Source organism: Hyperoodon ampullatus (genome assembly GCF_949752795.1).
Source record: "Hyperoodon ampullatus genome assembly, chromosome: 9".
Classification (NCBI taxonomy): domain Eukaryota; kingdom Metazoa; phylum Chordata; class Mammalia; order Artiodactyla; family Ziphiidae; genus Hyperoodon; species Hyperoodon ampullatus.
In genome coordinates, this window is record NC_136922.1 from 106,359,474 (window position 1) to 106,379,324 (window position 19,851).

At 39.1% G+C, this 19,851-nt stretch overlaps 1 protein-coding gene across 1 annotated transcript in view; it reads left to right on the forward strand.

The window, feature by feature from the left end:
• The window catches only part of RBM33 (RNA binding motif protein 33), a gene marked incomplete at both ends in the record, with an annotated part of 114,088 nt that overhangs the window by 18,350 nt on the left and 75,887 nt on the right, over positions 1 to 19,851 (forward strand). The window contains 3 exons of the mRNA XM_079711346.1: positions 1,969 to 2,017; positions 5,249 to 5,325; positions 7,551 to 7,863. Of these exons, the coding sequence (XP_079567472.1) occupies positions 1,969 to 2,017; positions 5,249 to 5,325; positions 7,551 to 7,863 (439 nt within the window). The remainder of the gene's footprint in view (positions 1 to 1,968; positions 2,018 to 5,248; positions 5,326 to 7,550; positions 7,864 to 19,851) is intronic.

The following is a 19,851-nucleotide window of genomic DNA, read 5'->3' on the forward strand; positions in this document are numbered from 1 at the left end:
TGGGAAGCAGGGTGACCTTGGGCCAGTTCTTTAACATCTCGGCGTCTTTGTTTTCACGTTGAAAAAAAATGGAGAATGATGTAGGTGTCTGGTTGCTGGGGTTGTGTTATGTCAACAAAAGAGCGAGTATGTGTGAAACGTGTGGAGTGATTGTTGGCATGTAGCACACTGAATGGGCGTTAGTGATTTCTTGAGCTATAATTTATGCATATTGTAGTCGCGTGCACTTAACCCTTCTGTCTCCCGTCTTGCTTGCTTATTTCATGCTATTATTGCCTTTGTTAGTCATGGAAACAACTGTTCTCCATCTCTGTACACTCCACTCATTTACATTTTCATTTATCTTCTTTTAAAAAATGCTTTTGTTTAGAAAAAATAGGTGGTAGTCCAAGACTGATTTCTTATTTCCATATATTTGTCAGCAACAAATACTTTCGAGATTTTTGCTTGTATGATTACCAGCACCTGTTCATATTATGGTTTTAAGAGTTCTCCTCAATTAGTTTCCCCTGGGCAAATGGTATTACCTTCCCTTTTCAGTTATTTAGAGTGATGCTCCAGAGGGGTGCTTGTCCTCAAAGGGATGCTTGTATTTTTGGGGGGTTATCTAGAATCAAATTCTCAAATGCGGTTATTGTAAATATTGTGACTAGAAAGCATTTTTTCCTCGTCCATGGAAAATGATTGTAACACTGAAGATACAAAAATTGTATCTGAAAGATGATTAGATGATTTGTGGATTGAAAATGTTGGAAGAAGTTATACATTAGTCTCTAATAACTGTTTTAATTATACAGGTCCATGAAAGCTTTTTCCCATGAGCTAAGTTCTCGTCCTGAATCTGTCTCTGCCGTGTGACCTTGGGCAAATCGTTTTATCTTGTCCTTATTTCCTCTATCTATAAAACGATGGTATACGATTTATGTAGGGTAACATAAAATAGTGAAAGAGGAGGTATTCGGTGCATGAATGAAATGACTTGTTGAGTTGTTTCTGGTTCTAAAAAGTAGTATATAGAATTTCTGTTGTAACTTCATATGTGCATTCCAGAATATTCTGGCATTCTGCACAGTAGCACACTAGAAGTAAACATGGGTTTTGGGTAAAATAGCACTCAAAACCTATAGAACTTATGGATATTTGTAACCAGAGCCCTTATTTAAAAAATAGCAAATCATAATAAGAACATTGGTGCAGTTAAATCTCCATTGGCATTTGTACCTAGAGTCATAGTCTAATTGCGTTTCCTCCTTCTAGATGTTGGTCCTTAGTCATTTGCTTTTAAAAGACATAATTTAGTGGTAGCCATCTTCATCAGTTAGAGAAACATACAGTGGGAAATGTCTTCAGGTTTTTCATCTGGTAAGGGTTTCTATTTTAATTATGAGAAGAACTCCTTATGATTGCTTCAAAACATAAACATGCTGACAAAAGATTGCAGACAGCTGACATGACTCCCATGTTATAAAGATAATTCTCTTAGTTATGATTTACTTGAATGTCCTCATCAGCATTGATTTTTCATTTTTAAACTTCTTCAGTTTTCGCAGTTTGAGTGTTAAATGGTCTTTCAATGATTTTGGTTTTTAATTTTCCTAGTTAATGATGTTGGGTATCTATCTTTTCCTATTTCATCGTAGGTAAGAGAAAGTATAGATATTGTATTATAGTTTCTTCTTTTGCTCATTAATGAACAAGTCCAGAGAAATTAAGATCTCATATTGAGGTGAAAAAACTAAGATTAGAAGTCTAGTGAGAGCCGCTAGTTATAGCAAAGCTTCCCATACTTAAAGGACCAGATGTTCCCTATATATTTGAAAATATGTTTTCATTATTAATAAAGGAAAATGTAGCAAACTTAATGTGAAAGTAGCCAAACCCTAAAGTCCTGGATAAATTTCCCAGTGGTCTACAATCTTCGCAGTGTGTAATAGGAATAATACATTGTCATGTCTCTTTTTTCCACAGTGAACTTGAAGATGACTTACTTGGAGAAGATCTGCTCTCTGGCAAAAAGGTAAGAAATACAGGGCTTCCCTGGTGGCGCAGTGGTTGAGAGTCCGCCTGCCGATGCAGGGGATACGGGTTCGTGCCCCGGTCTGGGAAGATCCCACATGCCGCGGAGCGGCTGGGCCCGTGAGCCATGGCCGCTGGGCCTGCGCGTCCGGAGCCTGTGCTCTGCAGTGGGAGTGGCCACAACAGTGAGAGGCCCGCGTACTGCAAAAAAAAAAAAAAAAAAAAAGAAATACAGATCTTCCTGAAATTAAATGATAGTTATTTAATTGCATTTAAAATATAGGAATACATCTTATGCATGGGATGTGTTGCTGGAAAGTTGGGTATAGATTTTTATTGTGTGAATTGAATTACTCTTTAAATGCACAAAGAGTCGAGTGTTTAATTTGTTAATAAGTTCTTTGATAACTTAGAATTCAAGCCCTAAACCTGTTGAAGCAAGTTCTTTAGCTCCTGCTACGCCAAGGCACTCTAGCAGGCACTGAATCTCTGAAGGCGGCAGCAAAGCTGCCACTTGCCCAAAGGAAGCGGCAGCTCCTTCCTTAACATTCAGTGGTTAGTATTTGCATACTGGAGCCAGGATTTACTTTTTGGGAATATGCAGAGATAAGCATAAAAATAAACATACTCAAATATGATACATATTCAGATAAATAAGAATAAAAGTCTAAAACCTGATGTAGGTTTTTCTAAACTCTTGATCAAGTAAAAACTTGGAAGCAGTTATCGTTGATGTGTATATCTATTTATATATCGTGTGTGTATATGTATATACGTAACTCTACATATACAGATACATATATATATTTTTTTTGGCTGCGTTGGGTCTTTGTTGCTGTGCGTGGGCTTTCTCTAATTGTGGCGAGCGGGGGCTGCTCTTCGTTGTGGTGCGCGGGCTTCTCGTGGTGGCTTCTCTTGTTGTGGAGCACGGGCCCTAGGTGCGCGGGCTTCAGTAGTCGTGGTGCACAGGCTTAGTTGCTCTGCAGCATGTGGGATCTTCCCGGACCAGGGCTCAAACCCGTGTCCCCTGCGTTGTCAGGCGGATTCTTAAGCACCACACCACCAGGGAAGTCCCCTGCCAATATATTTTGAACCATATGAAACATTAAAAATAAAAAGCCAAAGGTTAACATGAAATACTGAATTTTTATTTTACTTATTAACAGTTTAAAGACACTGGTTATTCTCACTAAATATCAAGATAGCTTTTCATGCTTAGTTTTTTGAAGTCTTCAGATTGTGATGGCTCCTTACTGTCAGCAGTTATATTCAAGCTCATTATCCTCTTAGGTGATTGGGTCACATCAGTTGTCTGATTTATCAGGTGTGATTAGATTTTCCTTTTCCTTTTATACTTTAGTTGATGAAGGTCCAGTACTAGAAGTACCAGCCTTGCCATTTTCCTGTAACTTACTATGTCGCGTTAACATCTTCTCTAATACATGGATTTACTGTAGCCGCTCTGCTTTCTGTTTCTTACTGCACCATAGGCCTGCGGGTGTCTTGGCTTTGGCCTCCCCCAACCTTTTCTCCTTTAAAAAGTAAGCTGTGTCATCACCTGTAACTCTAAGTAAAGATTAGTTCCCGTTACCTGTAAACCCATTTGATCATAGTGACTGAAAGTGAAAAACCAGGGAGAGTGCCCCTCAGCCCGCCCATGTTGAGCTTGTGCTCTGGCCTCAGGATGCTGCATGTGTGGTGTGATTTGGGGGGCCAGGGCCAGTCCTTCCTGTGTCATGGTCATAGAGGGGAGGGGAGGACTGTGTTCTTTCTGACTCAGTGAATTAGTTTGCACATCCTTGAACTGCACTCACTGTACTTGGGACTCCACTACCCTAACGTAGACACATTTTTTTCCTTTGTAATTATTTAAAATGCTTTAGTGAGGAATACCAATTACATGTTAAAATGTTTAAATGTAGTAAAGTATTTGGACATGAAGTTGGAGTTCTACCCTTGGGCAAGGCTGATGTATCATAGTTTGCCCTGGGTTTCTGTCAGGGAGCCCACCTGGCCCTAATGATTTCACAGGCATTCTTGGCCACTTTCTCTTACTCTTTGTTGCCCTGCTTTCCTGCAGACCACGCTGACCAGAGTCCTCCATAGCTATTCCACTCTTGCCTGAGGAAACACTTCACTCCAGTTCATCTTTAAGTAGAAACTCAAGTCTTTTTTTCTTCCTCTTTCTTTCCTTGTGTGCGTGTTGTCAGGGAGTCGTAACGCACACGCACCACAGAAATCATTTTAATAAGGTAGGGAAGCGTGAGGTGCCCCGGGATCTAAGAGACTGGCACGCACGCCTGCAGCCTAACAAAGCCTGGAACTGTGAAACTTTGACCAGTCGGCAAATTCACTAGGCTGCTTCTGCTTACTGATCTGATGAGTAGACAAGCCTGTCAGGAACAGGAGAGAGGGTCTAAGTTGTGTTTATTTTCATGTGTTCATCCGTACTGGACAAACCAGAGTTTTCTTTTAGTCCCTTACCATTTCAATTGGGCACTCTAGTTATCTAAAATCTGCTTATTTCTAAAATTCCACTATTTTTTCTTTTGTTGTGCTAAATTTAGTCAAATATTAAGGATACCATTTTTTTTGTGATAAGAAAAAATTACTTGTTTATAGGATACTGCCAAAGGACTCGTTCCTTTTTTTCTTTCGTTAAGAGTTATAGTAAATATGATCATTATGTTTGCTGCTTCTATACTTATTTGACTGTGCATCTAAAAATTAGTCTGGGGCTTCCCTGGTGGCACAGTGGTTAGGAATTCGCCTGTCAATACAGGGGGCACGGGTTCAAGCCCTGGTCCGGGAAGATCCCACATGCCGCGGAGCAACTAAGCCCGCGCGCCACAGCTACTGAAGCCCACACGCCCTAGAGCCCATGCTCCACAACAAGAGAAGCCACTGCGGTGGGAAGCCCGCACACTGCAACTAAGAATAGCCCCTGCTCGCTGCAGCTAGAGAAACCTGCACACAGCAATAAAGACCCAACACAGCCATAAATAAATAAATGAAAAATAAATAAATAAAAATTAGTCTGGGGTAGTTAGCCACTACGCCATATGTAGAATCTTGACTGTCAAATGGTTATATCAAACTGAGAAAACTTTCTGAATGGCAGATGTTTTAATAACAAGATTAGAAACAATCCAGTCAACGTAATTTTGCACTTTTGTAACAAGTCTTTTTTGTGGAAGTGACATGCATTAATTAGATTTCTTACTTTAATTAGAATCAATCAGATTTGTCAGATGAAGAGCTAAATGATGATCTTCTACAGAGTGATAATGAAGACGAAGAAAATTTCAGGTACTCAATATTAGCTCATTAAAAATGTTCTTTATGTAACTAAATTTCTAGTAACTAATTTATAATTATAGTGGGATATAAATGATAATGTACTGTATCTTTAACATGATTATATTGTAAACAGGATATTAATATAACACTTTGATGTGGAAGCCATATATATTTTTCTATAAATAGATCAACTGTTTAAAGTCAGTGTTGGTCTTGCATTTAACGACCTCTGAGAGCTCTATTGAGTGCTGGTTATAAAAGTTCAGTACAGGTATACGCACCGCTCTTTTAAAGAATTCCTTTATTTGGACGGGGGGCAGTGGCCTCCGACTCTTAATACTGTTGGTCACAGTTTGATGTTCCTCCTTTTGTTTTCATTTTAGACAGTTTTTATTTATACATATCTAGTAACTGAATTGCCATTTTGAAAATTCCTTTGGACTGTACTTCGACTCTAGTTGACTATCTGAATATAGTTGTTTTAGTCTGTTTGGGCTGCCATAACAAAGTATCATAAAATGGGTAGCTTACAAAGAACAGAAATTTATTTCTCACAGTTCTGGGAGCCGGGAAGTCCTAGGTCAAGGTGCTGGCCTGGTTGGCTTCTAATGAGGACCCCCAGCCTTCTCACTGTGTACTCACATGGTTGGAAGGTGTGAGGGAGCTCTCTCGGGTCCCTTTTACAAGGGCACTGATCGCATTCATGAGGTTCCACCCTCATGACCTAGACATCTCCCAAAGGCTTCACCTCCAGACACCATCACATTGGGTGTTAGGATTCAACACATGAATTTGGGGGGGGCACAAATATTCAGTGCATGACAATAAAGAATATCTTTCTGTTGCTGACATAGTAACGCAATTAGAAGAGGAAGAGGCACTTAGTATACTCTGTTAGGGGGAGTAATTTTTTCAGTTTTATGAGGAAACATTTATTGTGAAAATATAGAGACACTTCTTGCTTATAAATGTAGTTAACAAATATATTCCATTCATTGTTGAGCTATAGATTTGTAATAGTTTTTCTAACATAATGGGTAACAAGTTTTAAATTAATTTATTCTGTGAGTTATTTGTTTCCCAGTTCCATTCTGTGACATCATTATTATATATTGATCTTTTGAGTTAGTTAAGTAACCCTTGAAATAAGCCTTTGGAATTTTTTTAGCCATATGTCTTCAAGTGTATGTGGCATGTTCAATTTTTTGTTAAGATTGGATACTTAATAAGTGTAAACTTAGATTTAGGTACAAAACCTTGCGTTTTAAGTGTTATTATGCATTTTTAATTGTTTGACATCTATCTGTTGTGATTTAACAGGTGGAATATGATTTCTTTTTTTTGCAGTTTTAAAACTGCCTTCGTTTATTTTACTCAGAAATTAACTTTTTAAAAAAAATTTGTGGCTAGTATAAACTTTAGTTGAATATTGAAATGTATTTTCATGCAGATTTTTAATATTTTGATTTTTTAAATAGGAGTTTATAGTTTGCGTCATAGATTTAAAAAAGAAAACAAGTTCTTAAAATTCCATCTATGATTTTCTGTTTATATAGTAATACTCCTAGTTTTACCGGGACGTTTTATTTTTATTTTTTTATTTTATTTATTTATTTATTTATTTTGCTGTACGCGGGCCTGTCGCTGTTGTGGCCTCTCCCGTTGCGGAGCACAGGCTCCAGACGCGCAGGCTCAGCGGCCATGGCTCACGGGCCCAGCCGCTCCGCGGCATGTGGGATCCTCCCGGACCGGGGCACGAACCCGTGTCCCCTGCATCGGCAGGCAGACTCTCAACCACTGCACCACCAGGGAAGCCCTACTGGGACGTTTTAGAAAATAGATACCACCCGTTTCATTCTTGAAGTTAGAATGAAACGTAGTCTGTTTGCTTTCAGTCCTGGACTTTTGCCAGGTAGACCTGTTTCTCATGGTTGGTCTGATTCTCCCTGTCAAATAAGCTGCAGCTGATGATAGAGGGGGCGCCTTATGCAGTAGGAGTCTGGTGCTGGCCCTGTGTACGTGTAACGCACTGAGCTCTGCGGTGTGCAGGAGGGGTTTGTAGTGCTGGCTTAGTAGGGAGCACATTGAGTTTTGCTCATTGTTGTTGTCAGTGTGCCTTGATCAGTCACTGGAGTAACTTTTCACCGGTCTTTCTAACAGTTAACTTATGCAATGATTTAGTTTTGAGCTTCACTCCAGTTGCCTGCCTTTCTTTGTATTTTTGTCCCCTCTAGTTCTCAGGGTGTCACAATTAGTCTGAATACCACATCTGGCATGGTCACATCATTTGAACTGTCTGACAACACTAATGACCAGTCTGGAGAACAGGAATCCGAGTATGAACAAGGAGAGGATGAACTCGTTTATCACAAGTCTGATGGATCTGAACTGTATGCTCCCGAGTACCAGGAGGAAGGACAGTATGAAGGCCATGGGGCTGAGCTGACAGAAGACCACATCCAGTATGCGGGGGAGCCGGAGGAGGAGCCGCTGTACAGTGACGAGGTGTTAGACATCGAGATCAACGAGCCTTTAGATGAGTTCACAGTGAGTCTTTCTCCTTTGTATGGCCGAAGAGAGCATGGCTGCCTGGGTACAGGTTTCTAGACTGATTTGAAATCTGTTTCCCTCCCCTGGGAGGGCGGGAAATTAGACCTTATTATCAGTGTCTGCCAGTTTCTTTATCTGCGCTATGACAAAGTTTGTGTTGACAGCTTGTTTGGCCAGAGGTAATGCTCCTTTGTCATCCTGGAAGGCTGCACAGAATCGTGACCTTGAGGAAGAAAACAGCTTTGTGTGGTGGAGATACACTGTCAATTGTTAGAAGTACTTAATGCAGGGCTTTTATCCAGGCTTTAGACAAGATCTGATAAAGTCCTTCTAAGGTGAAAAGATTATTGACCTGCTAAAGACATCTTTAAGGTGCTAATATTCCAGAGTGATTGATGTCCTGTTCATTCATCCTTTTTTGTAACTGAGAACTGTCTAAACATGAATAAAGAGATTGGAGATTAGTTTAGGAAATGTCACACACAATTTGTTATCTGTAATCAGGAAGCAAAGATTGCGCTGATTTTTATTTCAGAAAGGTGGTTTTGGTTGGTAGCTTTTTTTTTTTTTAGGTTGAACTGTCAAGAAAGAAAAAGGTATTAGTGAAAGATTGCTCATCTGTCTTCATGATTTATCATTAAAAAAGATTTGTTTTTGAAATAAGCACTTAACGAAATTTATGTTGGAAGGGCATGACCTCCATAGGTGCAGTAGAATCTTAGGGTTTTCAGGGTGCTGGTCTCCCCCAAGGTGCAGTGTGAGTGGGGCTGCTGGAATGGGGTGGAGGCCTGCAGCGTTAGGGCTAGAGTTCTGCCTTTATTTCTTAATGTTTCCATTCAGAGTAGGTAATTTTTCATTTGAGAAAAAATGTGTGTGTGTGTGTGTGTAGTTTTGAAAGACACTAATTGTCTACATGGAGCCTTAGAATATTTAGTTCCAAACACAGTTGCGTTTATATATCGCAGTGTTATTTTTAAGATTTATTCTTTTTGAATGCTTTCTCTTTAGTAGATATAGTAATGAAAAAATGTTTCTGGGTTTGGTAAACAGAATCCTGTAAAAGGCATCATGGGTCCTTGTTTTTTCGATAACTCTGTAATGGTTTGTTTTGGTAATAAATCCTTCAGTAGTGTGGACAGGTGCTCTCTGGTTTACTGGTGTGTGCATATACCATGTTAAAGTGAGACACTGTAATTTAAAATGATTCTTAAAAATTAAGCCAAGATCTTTTAAAAACGTGCCCCGTTATTCCCTGGTTAGAGCGTTTTAGTATTTCTACTGCTCATCCCTAAAATAAGATGGTCAGTCAGTTACATCCCTTGTAAATTCAAAAGCTCAACAGATCTTTACCAGTGTCCAAGCAGTGGGGACGTAAGTATTGCTGAAATATGAAGCATGAAGCGTGGCCCCTGCCTTCTGTGAACTTAGACTTTAGTGGAACAAATCACAGTGTGGAAAGTGCTTGATAGCACTTACACGTGGTCACGTAAGAGGTATCTCTCACTTTGGTCTTCTTGCAGAGTTTGTTGTAAAGAGAATTTTTAGTGAGGACTTTCCCTCTCTTATTTTCCAAACTTGAGGTTACATTTAGGCCCCTTGTTTTATAAAATCCAGCTTAACTATCCAGCATCTTGTGCCTAAGATTCAGGTATTGAAAAGAAAAAAATGCAAATTCAATATACTCACAGTACTTCTCCGCATTAAAATAAATTTTTTCAGAATTAAAAAAAAATCTTAAAGTAAATAAATTTACTTAACTGAACGTGTCCAAATGTTTTCACAGAGAGTTGTAAAGTTTAAAGGTACAAGGCGAAGTTAAATGTCTTTCTGTGAGCAATATCAGCTCACCTCAGTATATCCAGCTTTATAGCCACACTCATTCTTTCCTTTCTTCCTGGTTTCTTTAAGATTATTGGTTTTTTTATAGATATCACAGTGGTAGAATCTGGCACTGCCTCTTCTTTGCATGGGAAGAGAAAAATGGACTTTAAGCTGTGAAATACTTTTCTCTAGCCCTGCAGTGCAGGCCTCTTACTGTCTTCTTAGGCTGTCACTGGTGCACAGATTAATTATTATTCATTATTAGAGTAACGAACATATGAGTAGATTGTAGTCCTGTGTGTCCCAGTGGTATTTTAGTTTATTAAATGGTTTATTTAACTGTGGTTCATGTCCTAGTTAGGACTTGTTAACTCATACTCCAAAGCTAGAATTAACTCTATACTCATCACGAGTATATTCTATTTGAGCTCACATGTAACGTCACAGGGAGGAATTATGTGTATAACTTGGAGTGGAATCATAAAATCGCAGAATTTTACAATTAGAAGGGACAATCTTACATATGAAGAAACTGTATTTTCCCATAAAAAGTTGGTAGTAAATTGTGGTGTTCTTTCCTCTCATGCTCAAAAAATTTTTGGGGGGATTTTGCTGTCCTAATCTTGAGAGTGCATTGGGATTTGATGTAAAAACTTGTGTTCTTGTATTAGGAAGAGATGTATATTATTTATTACTCAACAGAATATTAGAACACTGTCAGATGATTTATACTTTTGAGCACAACCAGATTTACTTAGTGCCTTTAAAGTTAACATAGATTGAGATTTCATAAAACATTGTTCTGTAAAAACAATTTTAGATTGGTAATTTATGTAATGCATAGCAGATTTTTGTTTCCCAGTGAGAGTTCAGTGGTGTAGACTATTCTCCGTTGTATGTTGGCTGAAAATTTTGATTAGCATCGTATGGCCTTATTTGAAATCCGACAGTTCTGCTCTCAGTGAATCATGGGTAGTGATAGGTGCTCTTTTAGGTAGGATGGCCACAGTTTCTTTGGGGAAGTAAAATGCAGTGTGTTTGGACAGTCTTGAGAGACAGTTGTGGGGACTAAGGTGGTCTGTCACCTTGGGTACAGCTGCTGTTCTTTGTAGAGAGACTATTGGATTCTGTGCAGTGGGGCTGTGCAGGTCCCGCAGCTGGTCCGCTCTTCCTTCCTGCCTGTTGTTCACTTGAGCTGGTGGCCGGGGCACTGGGGAGTTCAGCTCCCTTGGAGGGGATCAGATCTTGTTACTTGTAGTGACACCTGTAGGAGCCCTTCTTGCCTTGCAGTTGTTGTTTCCAGCCAGCTTGCCTGCTTCCTTCCCTATGCCCTCAAGAGATGCCTGCCTGCTGCCATGCCCTTACATTTCATGCAAACCTGGAATCATCCTTCTAATTCAAGGGAGCGGCTCATGGAGAAACTAATTCTAACATGTAATTTTAATACAGCTCCTGAGTTGAATTGAATTGCCCATACTTTTGTTGTCTATTGTTGCTATAAAAACGGTTCGAATTGGGCATGATTCCAGCCCCCATACTGCTGCTGAGCTGCTCTTTGCAAGCACATACACACTTTCTTTTTAAGATTATATTTCCTTAGTGTTGGATTTGAAGAAGAGCTACGTGTCAGGGCCCTTGGAGGTTGAAGCAGGGTCCGTGTCACTCCCTGTAGCGACTGGCTTGGCATGCTGCTCTCTTGCTCTCATGAACACTCAGGGCAGGCCCCATTCTGGTTTTGTGCTTAGTGCTTTTCTGCTCAGTCTGATAATTGCCACAGTAAAATTTGCTAACATAACTAAGCATGAGTCATGAAGGTGAAAAGTGCTTAAAAACCCCAAAGCTATATGAGAAAAACTTACTTTCTCTTTAATGGCTGTTAGGATGAAGAATACTTGCAGGCTTGTGGGCAACAAGGGATGAAAGAGCAGGAAGACTGTGTTGCTGAAGAGGAATTAGATGAGATTACTGATTCCCAGGTTGCTCCTGAAACTGAAGAGGTATTTGTTCATCTTTTAAAAAGAGTCCAAAAGTTTGCTGGAGTTTCTTTCTTCTTCCAGATTTAAATGAGCATCTTTTTAACATTAGCGAAAAGTTGATACATCTCTTCTTTGAAGTATGAGTGTAGTTAAAAAAAAAAGAACAAAAACAAAACCCTGAGCTTTCTAGAATCTTTGGACAGTGAGTTCTGGTTAGCTTTGGCTTCCAGATAGCTGTTTGCCCTTTGAGTGTTAAGAAGGTTTTAAATGTTTTATGGGAGTGCGGGTAGAAATGTTTTGAAATGCGCAGTATATGTTAGTGCTTTGAAAGGAGTGCTGTAATTATTTCAAATTAGTTGTTAGTTAATTTTGACCATTATTCAGAAAATACTGCAGAGTTCCCTGGATTTAGGTGCTGTGTTAGGTATTGAAGAAACAAGGATGATTGAGAAGCTTGGTTCTTGTGCTCAAGGTACTTGCAGCCTCATAAAAGGGAGAGAAGATGTGGGCAAATTCCAGTGATGTAAACATAGAAGTAAACTTCCCAGAAGAGAGGCTCAGGTACATGCTTTAGCAGCTCACACAGGGGCCTCTCTGGTCGGGTGTGTGTCTTGAGGATGGATTGGGATGTGTTGAGGCCTTATGGAAGAGGTAGCCTGTGAAGTAGGTCTGGAAAAATAGATGTCATTGGACGAATAGAGGTGTGCTCTGAGACAGAGGCTTACAGATTCTGTTTTCCAACCTTAGCACTTGTCCCATGGGTCAAGCATGTGAGCCACAAAATCATTCTATAGTCTTAGAACTTGTGGGTTACATATTTTTTTTCCTTAATAATGTTTTTTTTCTCAGTTATTTTCCTTAATACTTTTTTCCCTCTTTTTCCCAAGAGATCATGAAAAGTGGTATTTCACTGGCTTAGGTCATTCCTTTAGGTCTTACACCAGTGCTTTAGAAACTCAGTATACAAAACATTTACCCTTATCTTTTCCCTAATATAATGCTACGGCAGAGTATATGAACACGTACAGACACTTTCTGGGACACATCCTTGCTTTTCCTCCACGAGCTAAATTTGACTTCTCTTTTTGTGCTTTCTCTCTGTCTCTCTTGCTATTTGAAATAATTTGAAACTTAGAGAAAAGGTAGAATGGTAGAACGCTCCCTTTTCCCAGATTCTTCAATTGTAGGCAAATATATTCAGCCCAAGGAACCAAGACAAAGCTAAAGAAGATGTTAAGTAAGAAATGGTTCTCCTACCGGTGAGTGCTCTGTTCTGAGGGATGAGCCACCCGAACCGAGGCTCAGGGACCAGGTTCATGCAGGTCGTGTTGAGCACCACGTTCTGCCCCATGCGAAGCCAGGACGAGCCTAGGTTAGGTCAGGCCTGTGAAAGGGTGTTTTGGCAAAAGATCTCTGAGAGAGAAATCTAAGAAGCTGTTAAGGCGTGGCGGGGACAGATGGAAATGGCTGTGGAGGTCATTCTGGGGGTGAGTAGTTGAAAGGGAAACCTGGGAACCCAGCACCCATTAATTAGTTCATGTCCTCTTCATTAGCTTGTAGTATTTTGTAGTTGGAAAATTAATTCCATTGTGTTTTTTTTCCCCCCAGTAATTTATTCTTTCAGCATTTTAGGTAATACTTCTCCTTACTCTGATAATGTATTGTGTTTGTAGCATATTTTAGAGTGAGAAAAGGTTTTGTAGATTTTAAGCTTTAAATGATCTCTGGAGATATAAACTATTTTATTGTAAAGCAGTTAAAGAATAAGAATGCTAGTAGGTGTTATGCTATTGCTTGGGTGCCTTCTGGAACTGATAAGTTATGACTTGTAGATCTAGATGTTTCCAACTTTGGTTCCTGAACTATATTCATTAAAATATTGAAGCAAAAGTGGATTATTATTTTAAAAAATGGTAATCTTACCTTCCATTTTCAGTGTCTTCTGAACAGAGAGATTGAGAGAGAGAGTTATCTTTGGAGGAACATGAATGATCAGACCCAGCCCTCAAGTAAATGAACTCAGAACATGTATGAGTTAATATAACAATATCTCAGACATACTTAGGAAGGCTTAATCATTGGGGGAAAAGTTAGATCCCTTCCTTGTACCTTATGCCAATATTGATCTCAGATTAATTCACACCAAACTTTACATGTATTAGAAGAAAATGTTTTAATAATGGTGTGTTAGCCTTAGGCTTACCTGCAAAACAGAAAACTCACCAAATAGTACAAGTTTATTTCTCACTGATGTCAAAAAATTCCAGACGGCATTTCAGATCTGGTATTGGCCTCACAAGGTAATCAGGTACCCAGGCTTCTTCCAGATTTCCATGGTACAACTCCAGGGCTGCTGGTCTTACCATGGTCCACATCCAAGCAGTGGATTGCAGCAAGACTGAATGAGACCATGCCCACCCTTTGAAGACATGTCCCAGAGTTCTCAAACAACACTGTGTAAACATCTCATGAGTTATGTCTTAGTTATGTGGCTGTACCTCACAGCAAAGGAGACTGGTGAATATAGTGTTTTATTAGGTGACAGCATGTTCAGTTAAAGCTGGGAGTTTCATGATTAAGGATGTGATAGAGAATGAGTAAAAATGAGTACCAAGTTGTCTTGGTTTCACTACTCTCTACTACTCTTGGTATTAGGCCTTTTTAAGCCGTAAAGGAAAAGAATGATTTGATCATACAGAAATACCCCAAAACACTATAAACAAGTTTAGAAAGTCTTAGAGAAATACCCCAAAAACACTATAAACAAGTTTAGACAATATGAGGAAATATTTACACATGAGCCTAAGAATTAATATATGTAGTAAAGTTAATATGTTCGTTATGGAAGAGTTAATACACTCAGTATGTTCCGTATATACAGATGAGCACTCCTGTAGAAAGAAGGGCAAATAATGTGCGAAAGTAATCCAAAAATAACATAAGCAAATGATCACTAAGTATATAAAATATATTCAATAAAATAAAAATTATAACAGTTGAGAATTCTAACCTGTCTTAATATTGGCAAAAATCAAAATTATTGGTCAAGTATTTTTTATTCTGTTGGGGGGATTATTTTGGAAATATTGACTGCCAGAAGAATTTTCCACAATTCTGTCATGTCTCTGCATGTTCGGGGGAGCAAAGCACCTCCTTTGTTCCCAACAGTCTTTTCAAGGATGTTTTTGTAGCAGCATCTAGGAAAGACGTATCTTTCTCTGGAGCAGGGGGCAGCCATGCCTTCTCATTATAACAGTTCCCTAAACTCAGTGCCCCTCCTGTAATACAGCTACCTTTGCACAGGGTCACCTGGCCCTCTTCGTCAGATAGCCCAATGGGAATTGGGGCTTAGGGAGCTGGACCCAAATGCTACTGCTGTTGTTAAGAGTAATAAATTGTCCTAGTCTGTGGCTGAGAGTCTCGTGCCTTCTCACAGCCTCCATGAAACAGTGGCAGGCTACCTTACTAACTTGCAAGAAGAGTAAAAATGTAGACCCTGCACTGTTTGTGACAGTATCAAAAGCCTGAAGGTCCTTTGGCTCAATAACTCCACTGATGAAGTTATCCAAGAGTTACTCTAAGATGTGTTCAAGGATACATGCACTAGGTATTTGTTTGCAGCGTTGAAAATAAGTGGAACCAATGTAAATAGATTTTTCTAAAAGGTTGAATAAATGATGGTCAGGGGACTGCAGGTTGCCAAAGGATGCCCTTGCTCTATTGGACATGGAAAGAGGCTCGTGATGCGTTAAGTGAAAAGAGCAAGCAAACAGATTTCCTCCCCTTAGGTTCCTCCATAGCTTTGCATGTCTAAATGTGTGTGTGTGACTCTCAAACACGTGTCTGGATGGATAAAGACAGAAATGGTGATAGTGATCACCTCTGGATGGTGGGATTATTTTATACTTTGTGTGTCAAATATTTTAAAATGTTTTTGCCACAAATAAAATAACTTTTGTGAACAGGGAAATACAGAGTGGTTAAAATTTGACCCTTGGTGATTTGGAGGGGAAAGAAGTAGAATGCATTTGTTTAACTCCTGTGATTTCTAGTTGCTGCTAACTCTCACTTGAAACATCTTAATGCTTGTTTTCTATGTGACTCTTTTTATAGAGAAGAAAGTAAACTCTCATCCAGATACATAGTTTATACCGTCTGTTAAGAGGTGTATTATCTGCTTTTTCTTTTAAGCTATATGTTCCATAATTTAATTTTATATATTGTATTTTAAAATATTTTTAAAAAGTCACTCATACATTTTCCTTATCCTCTGTCCTTGATTGTTGGTTTGTTTATTACCTTGTTTATGTTGCTTGTTTTTGTACTGACTGAAAATTCTTTGTATTGCTCTTTGCTCTCAGGACTTAATAGTCCTTCTCAGAGGCAGGTGTTGTGCTGGTCTTTTCTCCTGGCAACAGTTGTTTTGGGTTTGTTTTCTTCCTCATAGTGGAATCGCTGAATGTCGGTCAAAGAGATCATTATTGAGAACTTGTATGCACGGTACTGTTGTGGGTGCTGGTAGGTATTATTTCAGTACCTTTTGGTAGGCTTTGCTTTTGGAGGGCTGTCCTCCCATCTTTTTTAGAAGTATAAATAAATTATATAGTCCTCAGGGAAGAGCAGCAGTTTTATTTTGCCGCATACACCTGTGTTTTGGTGTCTTCCTAGTTTTTTGACCCATTTTCTTAAATTAACTGTCTGCAGCGTGTTGATGAACCAAACCTTTGCACTCCACCTTGCGTTGCAGCGTTCATGGCTCTGGGTTGCTTAAGACGGAGGTGGAAGGCATATTGCAGTTTTTCAGATGACTTCTTTCTAGGAGTTATGTTTAAGTACACATTAGAATCTGAATTATGGAACTAAAAAGTAATTTCAGTTGAACAGTCTATTTTCAGTGGTTTCTTTTATTTAACTAATGTTCTTGCTTGGTTAATGCAGAGGAATCACTGTACTCGAAACAAATTAGAAAGACTTAATTATGAAGACTAACTCTCAAGCCTTTCTAATTATACAGCCACTTCAGTGTCAGTGATGCTTTCGTCTTCAAACATGGTTAAAAAGGTTTTGGCTTGTATAGAGGAACAAGTGAGAAGTTTAAAAATATCTTTGCACTAGTTAAATTCGAAATACTTTTAAAATTGTGATAACATTTACATTTAGTGATAGGCACAGATCTGAGGTATACGTTCAGTGTTTTGATACATGTATACATCCAAGTTACTACCCTTTTTGTTGGTGAGAAACAGTTAGTTCATCACCCCAGAAAATTCCCCCTTGTTTCTTTCTAGTCTGTCCTGACTCCTCTCAGAGGCAAGCCGTGTTCTTAGTTCTGTTGACTTAAATTAGTCTTTCCTACTCTAGAACTTCATGTAAATGTAATCATACATTTATGTAATCAGTATGTGATGATATAATGCTGTGTGTCTAGCTTCTTTTGCTCACCGTAATGTTTTTGAGTTTCATCCAAGTGGTCGTGTATGTCAGTAGTCAACAGTTCATTCCATTTTATGGATATACCTTATTTGTTTTCTCCTGATAATAGATACTTGGGTTGTTTCCAGTTTTGTTTTTGTTATTATGAATAACTCAAAGCTTATTTTACACAGTGTTTTGTGAATGTAATTTTTCATTTCCCTTGGCATTAACTAGGAGTGGAATTACTGAGACAGGGTAGCAGTGCGTTTAATGCTATAAGAAACAGCCGAATGGTTTTCCAAAGTGTTTGCACCGTTTATACTCCCACAAGTCATGTATGAGAGTCTCAGTTCTCCCATTTGTTTGTCTAGTTTTTGTACCATTATTTGTTGTAAAGCCTTTCCCATTGAGTTGCCTTAGTGCTTATGTTGAGAATCAGTTGACCACTTAAGTTTAGGTCTCTTTCTGGAATTTCTTTTTTGTTCTGTTGCCAATACTACACCATCTTGATTACTGTGGCCTGAAATCAGGAAGTGTAATTCACCAGTTTTGTTCCCTTTTCAAGATTGTTTTGGCTATTCTAAATCCTTTGAATTTTGCATATAAATTCTGTAATTCACTTGTCAATATCTATTAAAAATCCAGTTGGGATTTTTATGAAAATTACATTGTATCTTTAGATCATATTGGGGGAAAACTAACATCGTAATAACCATGTTGCCTGTTGATAAACACAGTTTAATTCTTCCTACTTGTTTTTTTATTTCTTTCTTTTGCTGTGATCTCCAGCACTATGTAGAATAGAAACATTGAGGGCACTAGTTTTTGCCTTGTTCTTCATAATAGGTGTAAAATATTCAATATTTCATCAAATAAAAGCTACTTGGAGGTTTTTCAGTCAAATTGAAGTTCTTTTCTATGTCTAGTTTGCTGAGATTTTTTTTTTTAAATCAGAAATGAGTGTTGAATTTTGTCAATGCTTTTTCTGCATCTGTTGAGATAATCTTGTGACTTTTATCCCCCGTTTTATTAATGTGAATTAAATTGGCTTTAAAAACTATTAACTATATTCCCGAATTAATTTCCATTTTGCAGGTTTTTCCATTAATGTCCTCTTTCTATTCTGGGATCCAGTCCAGGGCACCACATTGTTGTCTTGTCTCCTCTGGTCTGTAATAGTTTGTTGGTCTTTCCTTGAGTTTCACGACCTTGACAGTCTAAAGAAGTACTGGCCAGGTGTCCTGTGGAATGTCTCCCAACCTGGGCTCGTCTGATGTTTTTCTCATAGTTCTATTGGGGTTATGGGTTTTTGGAAAGAATACCATGGAGGTTAGGTGTCCTCATTCCATCATACCACTGGGTACAGGACCTCCCTGGCAATGTCACCCTTGATTATGTGGTGAGGTGGCCTTTGCCAGTTAAAGATAGTAATTCTGTAAAGTTACTATCTTTCACTTTCTCTGCTCTCTTCTTTGGAAGCAAGTAACTAAGTCTAGTCTGCACCCAAGGCGAGGGAGAGGTCCACCCCTGGAGGAGGGGAGAGTATGTACATATATTTGGAATTCTTCTCGAAGTAAGATTTGTTAAATTGATTTTTTTTTTTTTTGCGGTACGCGGGCCTCTCACTGTTGTGGCCTCTCCCGTTGCGGAGCACAGGCTCCGGACGCACAGGCCCAGCGGCCATGGCTCACGGGCCCAGCCGCTCCACGGCATGTGGGATCTTCCCAGACCGGGGCACGAACCCATTTCCCCTGCATCGGCAGGCGGACTCTCAACCACTGCGCCACCAGGGAAGCCCCTGTTAAATTGATTTTTGAACGTTAAATCAACCTTACGCTTCCGGCTAAACCTCACTTGGTCGTGACGAATTTTCCTTTTATTTTTTGCTGGATTCCATGTGCTTTTATTTTCTTAAGGAATTTTGTGTCTGTATTCACGAAGGAGGTTGGTCTGTAATTTTCTTCTCTTGTAATTTTTGCACAATTTAATTGCTCAGTCTTTCCAGCTTGTAAATTTTAACTGTTGGTAGAATTAGATACTTTTTGTATTTCATGATATAGTAAAGAAGTATCCTCTATCAAATATTTTGTAAGCACTAAAAACTTTTGGGAAGTTTTTTAAAGCAGTGTTCTCTGTAGTTGTTTTCTATTGGGTTGGCCAAAAAGTTCCTTCAGTTTTTAAAGTAAAAATAAAAGACATTTTTCATGTTCATCAAGAACTTTATTGAACAACACATTCACCCTTTTGTTCCACTGCCTTCTGCCAAGAACTGCAAATAACTGTTCCAGGTGCCCTTTACAGTCTTCCAGGGAATTGAAATGTTTTCCATTAAGAGAAGTTTGTAAATGGAAATCCGAAGATGCAATGTCTGGTGATTACGACAGATGAATTAGAACTTCCCAGCCAAGCTGTAACAGTTTTTGCCTGGTCATCAAAGAAACATGCGGTCTTGTGTTACCCTGATGGAAGATTATGTGTTTTCTGTTGACTAATTCCGGACGCTTTTCGTCGAGTGCTGCTTTCAGTTGGTCTAACTGGGAGCAGTACTTGTTGGAATTAATTGTTTGGTTTTCCGGAAGGAACTCATAATGGAGGACTCCCTTCCAATCCCACCATATACACAACGTCACCTTCTTTGGATGAAGACTGGCCTTTGGCGTGGTTGGTGGTGGTTCATTTCGCTTGCCCCGCGATTTCTTCCATTCCACATTATTGTACAGTATCCACTATTCATCGCCCGTCACAATTCGTTTTAAAACGGAACGTTTTCATT